This window comes from Geotrypetes seraphini, chromosome 7 (genome assembly GCF_902459505.1).
Source record: "Geotrypetes seraphini chromosome 7, aGeoSer1.1, whole genome shotgun sequence".
In the NCBI taxonomy this organism is placed as follows: Eukaryota; Metazoa; Chordata; class Amphibia; order Gymnophiona; family Dermophiidae; genus Geotrypetes; species Geotrypetes seraphini.
The window spans coordinates 2,193,942-2,207,956 of record NC_047090.1 but is presented as its reverse complement, the minus strand read 5'-3'; the positions used below and the strand labels follow the sequence as shown (position 1 = coordinate 2,207,956).

At 41.8% G+C, this 14,015-nt stretch overlaps 1 protein-coding gene across 4 annotated transcripts in view; it reads left to right on the top strand.

Annotated features, from left to right (window-relative positions):
• The window catches only part of CCDC87 (coiled-coil domain containing 87), a 220,106-nt gene extending 206,599 nt beyond the window's left edge, over nucleotides 1-13,507 (top strand). For all 4 annotated transcript variants that reach the window (XM_033951406.1, XM_033951405.1, XM_033951408.1 and 1 more), the window contains 2 exons: nucleotides 7,474-7,616; nucleotides 12,999-13,507. In XM_033951406.1, coding sequence (XP_033807297.1) covers nucleotides 7,474-7,616; nucleotides 12,999-13,148 — 293 coding nt within the window. In that variant the 3' untranslated portion in view covers nucleotides 13,149-13,507. The remainder of the gene's footprint in view (nucleotides 1-7,473; nucleotides 7,617-12,998) is intronic.
• The last annotated feature ends 508 nt before the right edge of the window (nucleotides 13,508-14,015 follow it).

The window sequence follows — 14,015 nt, the reverse complement described above, 5'->3', positions numbered from 1 at the left end:
TTGTTGGTAATGTTAATCCTCGTTCAGACCAACTTAAACCATGTGATGTGACCTTAAAATTTTTCTCAGCTTGTGCTGTTCAGCCTATGGTCCCAGTCCCCCCGACCTAGGTTTCGTCTCTTCGTCAGGGAGGGACATTAGTGCTAGAGAAAATGCCATAAAAACATTAAACTCTTTTATTCAGTATACTAAAAAACTTTCTAAATAATAACATTAAAGTTACTCATACTCATTCGTGATGAAAATTATAAAGATAATCTCACTGGTTTTCATACCTATTACTGGCACACTAGGACTGGACCGGACCAAAGTGTTGGGCGAATTGAGTAACTGAGCCCAGGACATACAATTTATAAAGAGAAAACCGGAACTGATGTAGTAAGTTCAACAGGAAATGAGATCAATCAGAAAGTGACATAATGATCCGAAAATGTTTATACTAAAAGCCATTCTATTTCGGAATTCAAGCCATCTGGAAAAAGGGTATGCCAATTGTAGATAAAACGCTGTTCTTTTTGTATTAATAATCTGGATAAATCTCCTTGAAAATGTTTGACGTGAATCAATACTGTATATTGGAGTTCGTTAAGGGAATGTGCTTCACTCAACCAGTGAGAAACCAAGGGGGCGGTGATACGCTTGGTACGAATGCTGCTCATATGTTCAATAATACGCGTTTTGATTTTACGAGATGTTTGTCCGATATATACTTTATGACAAGGGCAACGGATGTAATAAATGACGCCTTTGGAGTCACATGAGGTGTCTGTATTTAAGTAAAACTTACGTCCTCCTGAGAATGGAATAATCAGGTGAGCAGCATTGATGACATGATTGCATACTATACATTTACCACATGGCTGGTGAGGCATCCTCTGTGTTGCAGGCGTGTCAGAGTGTTTATACTTTAATTTCTCACCCAGGTTTGGCCCTCTTGAGAAGGCAAACTTGGGTCTTTGAATAAGCGAAGGATGACTTTGAAGGATTGGCCAGTATTTTAAAATAATATGTTTGATGGCATTGCTACTACCAGTGAATGGCATAACGCAAACAGTGTCTGATTCTTTTTGTTGTCGGTTATTGGGTAACATTAACCATGGGCGATGGCAATTTTTCGCCCTTTTCCATGCTCTTCTTATGACTTTACCAGGGTACCCACGGTCTTTAAATTTTTCGTATAACTCCATCGCTTGTTTATTAAAGTCATCTTCGTTTGAACATATTCTTCTTAACCTAAGGAATTGGCCTACCGGAATGCCATTTCTTAAAGCTCTTGGGTGGAAACTTCCATACTGTAAAAGAGAGTTACGATCAGACGGTTTTTTGTACAGGGAGGTAGAAATTTGATTATTATATTTATTAATCATAATATCTAAAAAAGATATCTGATGTTGATTGTATTGATAAGTAAATGTTATATTAGGATCTTTAAAATTAATATCATTTACAAATTCTTTTAAATCTTCTAAATTACCTCCCCATACAAAAAAGACGTCATCGACGAATCTTTTCCAACAAATAACTTGATGAAAAAACGGAGAAGTATAGACAAATAGCTCTTCAAATTGTGTCATGTATAAACACGCTATTGTGGGAGCCACTGTGGCTCCCATGGCTACTCCTTGTGTTTGGAGATATATCGAATTTTCAAAATTAAAATAATTGTTGTTAATGACCATAGATGTCATTTCTTTCAACATGGAACTCTTTTTATCAGTTATGTCTAATTTGGTCAAAAAAGATTCCACTAAAGTGACGGCCGCTTGCTGCGGCACATTAGTATAAAGAGCCACAACATCGGCCGTGACTAGAAAGAAATGCTCTATTGATATTTGTTGAGCCATTTGATCTATAAACTGTAAAAAATGAGAAGAATCCTTTATGTATGACTTAGCTTGAGGCACAAATTGTTTTAGATAGCCATCGATATATTGAGACATTGGCTCTAAAACAGAGCCTATGCCAACAACGATGGGACGACCTGGGGGCTTAATCAAAGTTTTATGAATTTTCGGTATGAAATATATCGTGGGTACTCTGGGAAAGTCACAAGTAAGAAATTTGAACTCTTTATGCGTTATAACCTGCTCGTCTTTGGCTATCTGAAGGATCTCGTCAATTTTCTGCTTGATCTCAGAAGTAGGGTCATGTGGTATCTGACTGTAATATGCACTATCAGATAACTGTCGCATTGCTTCATTATGATAATCTGTATGATCTTGGATAACAATTCCACCTCCCTTATCAGCTCTTGATATAATTATGGAAGGATCGTTTTGTAAATTTTGGATTATCTTCCACTGGTCAGTTGTTAAATTTGACCGTGTGTTGGTATTGTGAGTAAGTTCAAGGGACTGAACGTCTTTAAGTACAAGGTGCTCAAATGTGGTGACTAATGGGTCTTGAGGTCCTGGCGGCATCCATGTTGACTTGCATCTCAGTCCAACTGGCAAAGAGGAATCATTTAAGTTGATGTTTTTATCTTGAAAAAACACTTTCAATTTCAATGATCTAAAAAACCTCTGGAGATGAGATCTAGTGTCAAACCCGTCATATTTGACACTAGGTACAAACGACAGGCCTTTAGATAGAAGATCTTCTTCGTGTTTGTTCAGTGGCCGTGATGATAAATTAAAGATTCCTGTAGATCTTATACAGGAGGTTTCTTGCTCTTGTTGGAGCTGCGAGTTTCTATTTGATATGCTTCCTGTAGAGGACCTGCTTGGGACGGAAGTCTTAAAAAAGACTCCGATAAAGTAGTAAAGTCAGTATATGCACCTTTATTAGACAGTTGATTAGAAGCTTGATTTTCATTATCGGACGATGAGTCACTTATGCCAGTGTGCCAGTAATAGGTATGAAAACCAGTGAGATTATCTTTGTAATTTTCATCACGAATGAGTATGAGTAACTTTAATGTTATTATTTAGAAAGTTTTTTAGTATACTGAATAAAAGAGTTTAATGTTTTTATGGCATTTTCTCTAGCACTAATGTCCCTCCCTGACGAAGAGATGAAACCTAGGTCGGGGGGACTGGGACCATAGGCTGAACAGCACAAGCTGAGAAAAATTTTAAGGTCACATCACATGGTTTAAGTTGGTCTGAACGAGGATTAACATTACCAACAACCACCTGACTAAGATAAGTACATCTTCTTTCTTTTACAAATTACAGGTGGTTAGGGGACTGTGAAGGCTATGATGGTCCCCTTGTTAACCTCGTTTTGGTGATTACACTAAAAAACACAGGTTATAAGGTCTGAGCACTTCACATTTCATTTTGAATATCATCCATGATTTATTGTTTATAAAAGCTGTGATCATTGAAAATATTTAATGTATACATAGACAACGTCATAAACAGCATTGGGCTATTTTAATACATCAGTTAATATATGGATGAGACATATTTGTTATAGGGTTCTTATTATAAGTTCATAAATACCAATGAATAATTTTATTGCTAATGTGGGATAGGGGGGAGGGTTTTACTCTGTTTAAGTCATGTAAGGATATTAAGTATTGTTTAAACGTGTAAATGTCAATAAGTAAAAACATTAAAGAAGAAAGTATTAAAAATGAATAAAGAATATTAAAAAAAGAAAAAAAGGTACAGATTATTGGGCAAAAAACAGAAACTACAATGACAAGATAAATAAAGGTCCCTCCCATAAAAATAACAGAGTTAGATTCAGAGTTATGCAAATACCTAAACATAGTAACATAGTAAATGACGGCTGATAAAGACCTCAATGGTCCATCCATTCTGTCCAACCATACATACTCCATAAATTAATTATTTGGTTTAAAACTTTAAATGCTCCTTTTTCTTAGATATTTCTGGGCCAGAAACCTAGAGCCCTGCCTGGTAGTGTTCTTAGGTTCCATCTACTGGAGTCTCCATCAAAGCTCACTCCAACCCATCTTAACCATCCCAGCCATCAAAGCCCTCTCCAGCCCATCCTCAACTGAATGTCCATATACGGAACACAGTCCCTGCAAGCCTGCCCAGTGCTGGCCTTAGTTCTTTCTGCGTATACCCATTATTTTCTGATTAGAGATCCTCTGTGTTCATCCCACGCTTGTTTGAACTCTGTAACCGTTTTCTTCTCTACCACCTCCCTCGGGAGTTTATTCCACGCATCATCCACCCTTTCCCTAAAGAAGAATTTCCTAATATTACTCTTGAATCTACCACCCCTCAACCTCAAATTATGGCCTCGGGTTTTATCATTTTCTTTTCTCTGGAATAGATTTTGTTCTACATTAATACCTTTCAAGTATTTGAATGCCTGAATCATATCTCCCCTGTCCCTCCTTTTCTCTAGGGTATACATTTTCAGGGTTTTCAGTCTCTCCTCATACATCTTCTGTCACAAACCTCCTACCATTTTTGTCACCTTCCTCTGGACCGCTTCAAGTCTTTTAATGTTCTTTGCCAGACACAGTCTCCAAAATTGAACATAATACTCCAAGTGGAGCCTCCCCAATGACCTGTACATCAACACCTTCTTTCTTCTACTGGTCACGCCTCTCTATACAGCCTAGCATCCTTCTGGCAACAGCCACCACTTTGTCACACTGTTTCCTCATCTTTAGATCTTCAGACACTATCACCCCAAGGTCCCTGTCCCCATCCATGCATATAAGCCTTTCACTCCCAGTACATATGGCTCCTTCCAATTTCTAATCCCCAAATGCATTACTCTGCACTTTGCATTGGATTTTAGTTGCAAGATATTAGACCATTCCTCTAACTTGTGCAGATCCTTTTTCATGTTTTCCACTCCCTCCTCAGTGTCTACTCTGTTACAAATCTTGGTATCATCCGCAAAAAGGCAAACTTTTCCTTCTAACCCTTCGGCAATGTCGCTCACAAAGATATTGAACAGGATCGGCCCCAGCACCAATCCCTGAGGGACTCCACTACTCACCTTTCCCTCCTCTTGAGCAAATTCCATTAACCACCACCCTCTGGTGTCTCTCCATCAGTTTTGGAAAATTAAACTCAGCTGGGGCAGTTTGGTCATGGAAGATTACTTATCCCAGATCTGAAATTTCAGGTGAGTATATTTTATCAGAAAAAATTAAAATTGGCAAAAAACATACTCCTATTGTGGTTCAAAAAATATTTTGTTTGTATAGATCATTGTGAATATGGTAGCCCAAGAGGAATATTTAGCTAACATTAGGGGCTCTTCTACTAAGAGGTGCTAAGCCCTGAATGGGGGCTTAGTGCACTTGAAAAGCTTACTATGTTATTTATTTTTGCAGGTCTCATATGTTACTGGAAAAATTAGCACAGGGCTAGCAGAAATAAAAAGTAAAAAGCCTGTGTCCAAGTAGGCTGAAGACTTGAACATCGAGGCCAAAAGAATTGCCAGAATGGATTTTCTCTCCCACATGATTGGGCTAGAGACTCCGTTCTGTGAATTCAAATAATAGACGAGGAAAAGCCATGTAAAAACAAATATGTTTTATTGACAGCTCACATGGTCTGGGAAGAGAAAGCCCTCAGAATTTCAGTGCTCTTCAAAGAGAGAAAACAAGGCAAACAGATTTATATCCTATGTGTCATCATTTGTAATAATTATCATGCTTTAGAATGCAATGGTACAGTTGATCACATGACTTCCTTTCCAAAAATGCCTTACGTCAATGTTAACATTAAAAATCCATTCTGTTAAGTTTTTAAACCCAGCAGGTGGCAGTGTTTCACTTTTCTTCCTAAATCACTTTTGATCTTTGACCTTTTCAAATATCAATCATGTCAGTAAAAAGCCCTACTTCCAGCAGACACATCTTAAATTCTGTATGACCTTCAAATTAGTATTGTATTTTCTAATCTATAAGAAACAGATTCTCTGGAAAAAAAAACCAAATTTCCTGTTCCTCTGAGAAGCTTATCCCCATGGATGTATATGAAGAATGGTACATAAATCTTAAGAGTCTTAAGAGTCACAAAACCAACTTTTTGAACTTCCTAGCAGTAGCTGAAATGTAGAAACAGCAATTTAGACAGGGAATGCCAATTTGTGAGCCCAATCTCTTTATTGCAAGGCCTCAAGGCTGAGTTTCCAATGTAATGTGCAGGCACTGCACTTTGATTCATTCACAATCTCAGTTTCCATATCATCGGTGACAACTGTCACACCTGTAAATTCCAGGAATCTTCAACACCTGTTTTACAGCCACAGATAAAATGGGTTTTGTAGGCCAAAAATTCCTATGTTGGGATGTGAAAAGCCCATTGTATTCCTCACCATAGTAAAAGGACCCCTTATGTCTTTTGTGCTGAAAGGTTTCTTCAAAAAGATGATAAAAAGGTTTTGAGCTATAATTTGGTTATTATGACATGATATTACATTACAAATTATATGCAGATCACATCCTATATAATAAAACGCTAACTGCGCATGCGCACTCCTATCGGCGTGCTTCCATGATCAGTAGGTCTGTGGCCGCAGGAGTGCGCATGCGCGAATCCCGAGCCCCTACCTACACTCGCTGGAAGGACTAGACCCCAGCGCTGGACATCCTGCTCTCCTGGCGGCTCCTCTCACGAGCCGCACTAGCGTCGGAGAAGGCTTCCGACGCTGGCGGGGATCGAGAGGAGCCGCGGCAACATCTCAAGGGGCGGGAAGGGAAACGCCGAAAAAAGATTCCAGCCACTACTTTCTTCACGGTCCCAACTCCAAACGGCGATTCAAGCAGCGTGTGCAGCACTCTACACACGCTACTTCGGGACCTTCTACTGCCCTGATTTGCTCTGCCACGTCTCTGACGATGTCATCAGGGACGTGCCAGAGTAAATCAGGGCAGTAGAAGGCCCCGAAGCAGCATGTGTAGAGTGCTGCACACGCTGCTGGAGTCGCAGGTTTTTCAGGAAAGGGGAGCAGGAGAGAAGACATGCACAGCCACTTGCAGCAGGGGCTTAGAGGGCAAGAGAGCTGCAATTGGACAGATTGAGGAAAGAAATGTTCAGATGAAGAAGAGCTGAGACTGAAGAAGGAAAGAAAATTGGAGAGACTGAGGTAGGAAATGTTCAGATAAAGAAGAGCTGAGACTGAAGAAGGAAAAAAATAGGAATAAATATCTATAGGGAAACACAAGATCAGGAGCATACAGAGAAAAAAATACAGCATAGAGGTTTGCAGGAATAAGGAACACATAGAGAAAGTAGAGCAGAGATCCCTGCAAGAAGAGAAAAAGAGCAAAGAGACTGGGGATGAGAAAAAGAGCAGACATGCTTGCAGGAGAAAAAGCGAGGCAGTAATGTTACAGCTGGAGAGTGCAAAGTGAAGAAGAAAGCAGAGACAGCGCTACACAGGGAAATGGAGGGGGAGAGAGACAGAAAGAAAAAAAAAAGACAGACATATATTCTAGCACCTGTTAATGTAACGGGCTTAAAGACTAGTCATATAAGAAATCCAGCTAATATAACATGCAAATATTTTTCATCCTCAATCTAGGATATAAAGCAACATTTTTGGAAAGAGTGAGAGAAGCAAAAAAAAGGAAGTATTTGCATTCCCTTATCTCAGAAATTGAAAAAGTACTTTTGAAAATTTTGCAGATGATACAAAAGAAATTTAATGATACAGTTACTTATAAGGTAAGTACAGGGTTCTAGATTTGATATACTGCCTTTCTGTGGTTTTCATTTATTATATGTGGATACTATCTCTGTCCTCAGTTGACTCCCAATTTAAGTTTTTGTACCTGGGGCAATGAGGGTTAAGTGACTTGCCCAGAGTAACAAGAAGCCGCAGTGGGAACTGAATCCAATTCCCCAGGGTCTCAGCCCCCTGCCCATACGTCAAGATGGCAAACTTTGAAGGAATCTGTCTGGTAGCATAGTGGGCTTTCACATTGCTTAAAAACTGGCCCAGGCTTCTAGCTATTGCCAGAACACTCTTGCATTTTGTGCGCTATATTCTTTAAAAAGTAAAGATTCATTTTTATGTGGTATATATTAGTTGTATATGAATTTGGGAGGGGGATGGGGGTTAAATCTTCTTGGTGTATGATATTGAAAATTTTTCAAGTGATATTGTATTATATTTGGCTGATATTTACTGTACACTTGATGTAAGTTTAAAAATGAATAAAGAAATTATAAAAAAAAAAAAAAAAAGAGTAAAGATTCATGGATTTGATGTACCACCTTTCTGTTTATATATATATATATGTCAGGTAGAGAATGACACGGTGGCTATTACCCATGGCTAGCCGCGGGTAGCCGAAGGTAACCCGCCAAAATGGTGGAGGAGGAAAAAGTGCTCACTGCGGGCATGGAGATAAGGCCATTCACTGCCCCGTGGAGCGATGAATGGCCTTGTCCCCGCAGTTAAGGGAGGGAATGCGCGTGGCCCCCCTCCCTCCTTCCTACCTACCGAATCTATCTCCCTCCCTCCCCTTACCTTTGCGGCGCATTGCGGCGTTAGTAAAGTAACTTGCTCAAAACTGGCCAAGCCTGCCTGCAGTTGCGTGTGTGTGGGTAAAAGCTTCTCCTCTGACGCAACTTCCGGTTGCGTCAGAGGAGAAGCTTTCGCCCACACACATGTGACTGCAGGCAGGCTTGGCCGGTTTTGAGCAAGTTACTTTACTAACGTGCTGCAAAGGTAGGGGAGGGAGGAAGATTCTCGGGCCGTGTAAGGAGTGCTGAAGGGCAGTGAGGTGGCGAGAGGGAAGGGTGGTGGTGGTGAGAAGACGCTGAAGGGAAAAAATGAGGAAGGCAGAGTGGGCAGAATACGCTGAAGGGAAATGGGGATTGGGGAAGGCAGAGTGGGGAGAAGACACTGAAGGGGAAAAATGAGGAAGGCAGAGTGGACAGAATACGCTGAAGGGAAATGGGGATTGGGGAAGGCAGAGTGGGGAGAAGACGCTGAAGGGAAATGGGGAAGACAGAGTGGGGAGAAGATGCTGAAGGGAAATGGGGAAGACAGAGTGGGGAGAACACACTGAAGGGAAAATGAGGAAGGCAGAGTGGAGAGAAGACACTGAAAGGACATGGGGAAGACAGAGTGGGGAGAAGACGCTAAAGGGAAATTGGGAACAGAGAGTGGGGAAAAGACGCTGAAGGGAAATGGGGAACAGAAAGTGGGGAGAAGATGCTGAAAGGGAAATGGGGAACAGAGAGCAGAGATGCCAGACTATGGGAGGAGCAGAGGGAAGAAGATGGGTGCCAGATCAATTGGGGGGGTGAAGGGAGAGGCACAGTAACAGAGCAAATGGAAGACGCTGAGAGAAGACAGACAGTGGATGGAAGAAATTGAATGAGAAGATGAGGAAAGCAGAAACCAGACAACAAAGGTAGAAAAAAATTATATTTATTTATTTATTTATTTCCTTTCTTTTTTTTTTTTAATTCTTTATTCATTTTACATCTTACAACAAGTGTATCAGAAAATAACATTTGAACTTATACAATATCACTTGATTATCTATCCTTTTTTTTTTTTTTGCTTTAGGATAAAGTAGTATATTAGTTGTGTTGATAAAAATTTATAAACAAAGCCCTGCCAGCTGAACATCTCTTTCTCCAGTTCAGCAGCCAGAACTTTGATTTATAAGGAAGGAATAAGCTAAATATTGCAGTCCCCTTTTGGCCTAAGGCCTTAAATGTTGAAAGTAGAAGCAGGGAAAATGTCCATAATCAAAAAAAACATCCAAAAGGAGGTTTTCTTTGGTAATGGCCTGCCTCTACGTTCAGCTGTTTAAACGCCCAGACCACCACTACGTCTAAACATATACCCTATAATCAACCTAAAAAAAGCCTAAGCCCCAAACATCCAAAACAAGAGCTTTTAGGCGAAGGAGGAGCAAGAGGGACATTGGGGCAAGAGGGAGCCCAAGCCCTCTTGCCCTGCGATACCTAACGCCCCCCCTCCCAATGACATCGGGGCAAGATGGAACCCAAGCCCTCCTGCCCCGCGGCAACCCTGAACCCCCGATGAAGATCGGGGCAAGAGGGAGCCCAAGCCCTCCTGCCCCGGGCTCCCCCGAACTCCCTGATGACATCGGGGCAGGAGGGAGCCCAAGCCCTCCTACCCCACGCCCCCCCCCCCCCCCGATTATGATTGGGCCAGGAGGGAGCCCAAGCCCTCCTGGCCTCTCGCCTCCCACCCCCTACAAGATTGGGCAGGAGGGAGCCCAATCCCTCCTGCCCAGGCGGACCCTCCCACCCCCCACTACAATACGGGCAGGAGGAATCCTAGGCCCTCCTGCCCTCGACACAAACCCCCCCTAACAAGCGCCCTCCGAACCCCCGATCGGTCCCCCCGCCGACCAGCAACCCCCCCCGCTGACCCGACCCCCCTACCCCCACCCCCCTTCCCCGTACCTCAAAACTTTGGACGGACGGACAGGTGCCAAGCCTGCCCGTCCAGCAGGTCAGCCGGCTCCAGAATGGGGCCGGATTGGCTCAGGCGGCTGAAACCCCGCCCACAGGTGGGGCCTGCGGCACCTGGGCCAACCAGAATAGGCCTCCTCCTGTGGGCGGGGTCTTAAGCACATGGGCCGGGTTGGATCTTTTCTCTCTGTGCGTTTAGAGGCAGGGGAAAGGCCTAAGCTGGTTTTAGATACGTCTAAAACCAGCTTTGATTATGGGTACTTGGACGATCAGGCTTTTTGATCGTCCAAGTAGCCATTTAGGCCACTTTTTAGACATTTTTTTCTTTTTATTATGAGCCCCTTAGTGTGTAAATTGTACAGCATGCAGATTCCAGGGGGGGAGGAGGGTATTCATAGGGGCAGGGCTTGGGAGGCTCTCATAATTACATGCACATTAATGGATAGTTTTGTTTACCCTCTTAAAGTGCGACAGGTAGGAGCACACATTTACACCTGGTGTAGAGATGATATAAGTGTTCAAGCCTCAATATTGACATTACTCATAGATGCTGACTCATGCTAGTACTCTATAACAGAATCTGAGTGTCCAGCATTTTCGTGCCTCACTTTGGTGCATGTTATGGAACTGCCTTGTCAGAATGTAAAGTCCTTCTTTATGTCTAATAAGTGCTTAAACTGAACCAAAATCAGTGTACAATATATATATATATTACAAACATAAGAAGACACAAGTGTCTAGCAACGCTATAGAAATGATAAGTGGTAGTAGTGGCATGGCTATGGGAAAAGAGAAGCTGTTGGTCCTAATTGCCCCCTTGCTAATCAGCTTGATTAATTTCTTCGGGTGATTGATTGATTTTGGTAGTTGCAATCATACTCAGTGGCATACCTGGCTTAGTAAAACAACAAAAGTGGGGAAGGGACACCGCACATCAACATATAAATGTTAAAAGGGATCCTATACGAAAAGGATTAAAGACTCTCCATAAAGCCTGCCTTATATTTTAGGTATTTATATGTTTTCAATACATTGATTGTCCTTAAGGTTGATGTGCGGTTTCCCTTCCCCACTTTTGTTGTTTTGCATTGCTTTACGTGGGGTTGTGCCTTCTTTTTTGTTGTGGGGTACCTGGCTTAGTAGCCACCCAGGACGAAACTCCTTCTCCTCCAGGCAGTGTGTGTGTGTGTGGGGGGGGGGGGGGCTGCATGGTGTGGTTGTGGGGCCACACATTCTGCAAACATTCAGCCAGTCCCATGCACCAGAACAGGAAATTGACATCAGAGGGAGCAGGGAGAAACTGTTCTGTGTGCCAAGAAGCATTGGGCCACAGCTTTGCAGCCCAAATGTCCATGAGCCACTAGAATGCTGCTGTTTGCAGGGTGGCTCACAAGTAATGTTATTCTTTCACCCTGTGATTCTGCAACCTGCAGGACTGAGATACCACAGGTTGCTGAAAAGCACAGTTACTTACCATAAAAGGTGTTATCCAGGGTCAGCAACTCTACTGCTGAGCTCTGTAAAGCTGCTACTTGGTCCTCGGTTCATACTTTCACGTCTCATTACTGTCTGGAATCTTTTTCCAGATGGGATGGTCACTTTGGCCAATCAGTATTACAAAATTTATTTTTCTAAAGGCCAACCTCCCCCCGTCCCATTCTGGTTAGCTTGAAGGTCACCCACATGTGCGAATATGCTGCCTGCTTGTCCTGGGATAAAGCACAGATATTCTCACAACCCACCCGCCTCCCCTGATTGGCTTCTTAGCTGGCTTACTGAACTGAAGAGCCGCATGCCTACGTCAGGTGGGAAGGCACTCGCGCATGCGTGGTGCGGTCAGTCATGAACTTTCTAATGTTCTTAAAGTGCCGGTGCACTTTTGCAGCTGTCCGTACCAGGGCTCCATGGATGACGTCACCCACATGTGAGAATATCTGCCTGCTTGTCCTGGGATAACCTGTGGTATATCAAGATGCAGTTAAAGGCAATCTTTTATTGCACCTCAATAACTTCCTCCCCTTCCATAATAAATGACAAATAGGAGAAAATATGGTTTTTATATCGCTTTGCAGTTTTGCTGAAAACAATTTAAAACTAGCAATAATTTTTTTCAACCTGAATGGTTGACCAGGATCTGTTCATTCCAATCACTAAGGCCCCTTTTATCAAGCATTTTAGCATGGGCTGGCCCAGTAAATGCTCCGGTGCTCATAGGTATTGAATGAGCATTGGAGCATTTCCTGCAGCTTGATAAAAGGTGGCCTAAATATAGAAACATCGAAATATGATGGCAGATAAATGCCAAATGGCCCATCCAGTCTGCCCATCCACAACATCCACTATCTCCTCCTCTCCCTAAGAGATCCCACTTGCCCGTCCCACGCTCTCTTGCATTCAGACACAGTCTGCCTCTACCACCTCTACCAGGAGACTATTCCATGCATCTACCACCCTTTCTGTAAAAAAGTATTTCCTTAGATTAGTCCTGAGCCTTTCACCTTTTAACTTAGTACTGATTTGGGTCATCCTAATCTGTTAGATAAATGTATTTAGTCAATTAATCCACATATTCATATACTTTCAACTGAATAATTCATATATGTTTTGCTAAGATGTTTAAATATTAACCATTTTCTGCCTTAGGGACGACCATACCTTGAAAAAATGAAATGGGACAAGATTGAAATGCTCTATTGGCTGCAGCAAGAACGGCGTGAAATCTTAATGGAGCCAGTTATACACAAAGAAAGGGCAGGGTTAAAACTTCCACCAATGAACACTCCTCAGCTCTAAAAGCTTCAGTCTCCATGAAAAACTGGTTAAATTAGAAAACACAGTTGCCTACATTGCTCTGTTTATTTTGTATAAATATTTTTTATGAAAGTTTAACCCTTTAATTAGCAGATGGTGAAACTTGATGTTGAATGCGAGTGACAGTATCAAGTAACAGGCATTTGGAGATGCAGAACCTTAGAAACACATGTTGCTTCTGAGCAACAGTGCCAAATAAAGGGTTAAACAGGGTATTAGTCTATTTTCATTTAAAATAGCATTGGCCACATATAGTTTTTCTGCTTTGTGTAGAAAGTTTGATAGGTGTAATGTTACCCCCTCTTCTACGAAACCGCGCTAGCGCAGAGAGCCGAGCTGAATGGCCCTTGCTGCTCCCGACGCTCATAGGAACTCAATGAGCGTTAGGAGCAGCACAGGCCATTCAGCGCGGCTCTCTGCGCTAGCGCGGTTTCATAGAAGAGGGGGTTAATTTATTGTTTTAGTTTAGTTTTTTTTCTTTTATATACATGGTTGTATAGATAGAAACAACTGTTTTGTATCATAGGTTAATAATCACCTTTAACATAATGTACGGAGGCGTACATTTAAGAAACTCTGTCTAGTCATTTATTTGCATATGATCAATTATGATGCTTGAATTCTCAAACTTTTCGTTTCTTTCTAAAGTGTAGTTAGTGTTCTAAAAATGAAGATGCATCTAGCTAAATGATACAACAAAGCTGAAACATAATCATAACATCTAGGCAACATACAACTAACATCATTATTTAAATAAAACAAGGAACAATCATCTCATGTATACACAAACACATATGCTGATGAGGAAATGTAATCAAAACATCATAACAAAATTAAGACAAATGAAAA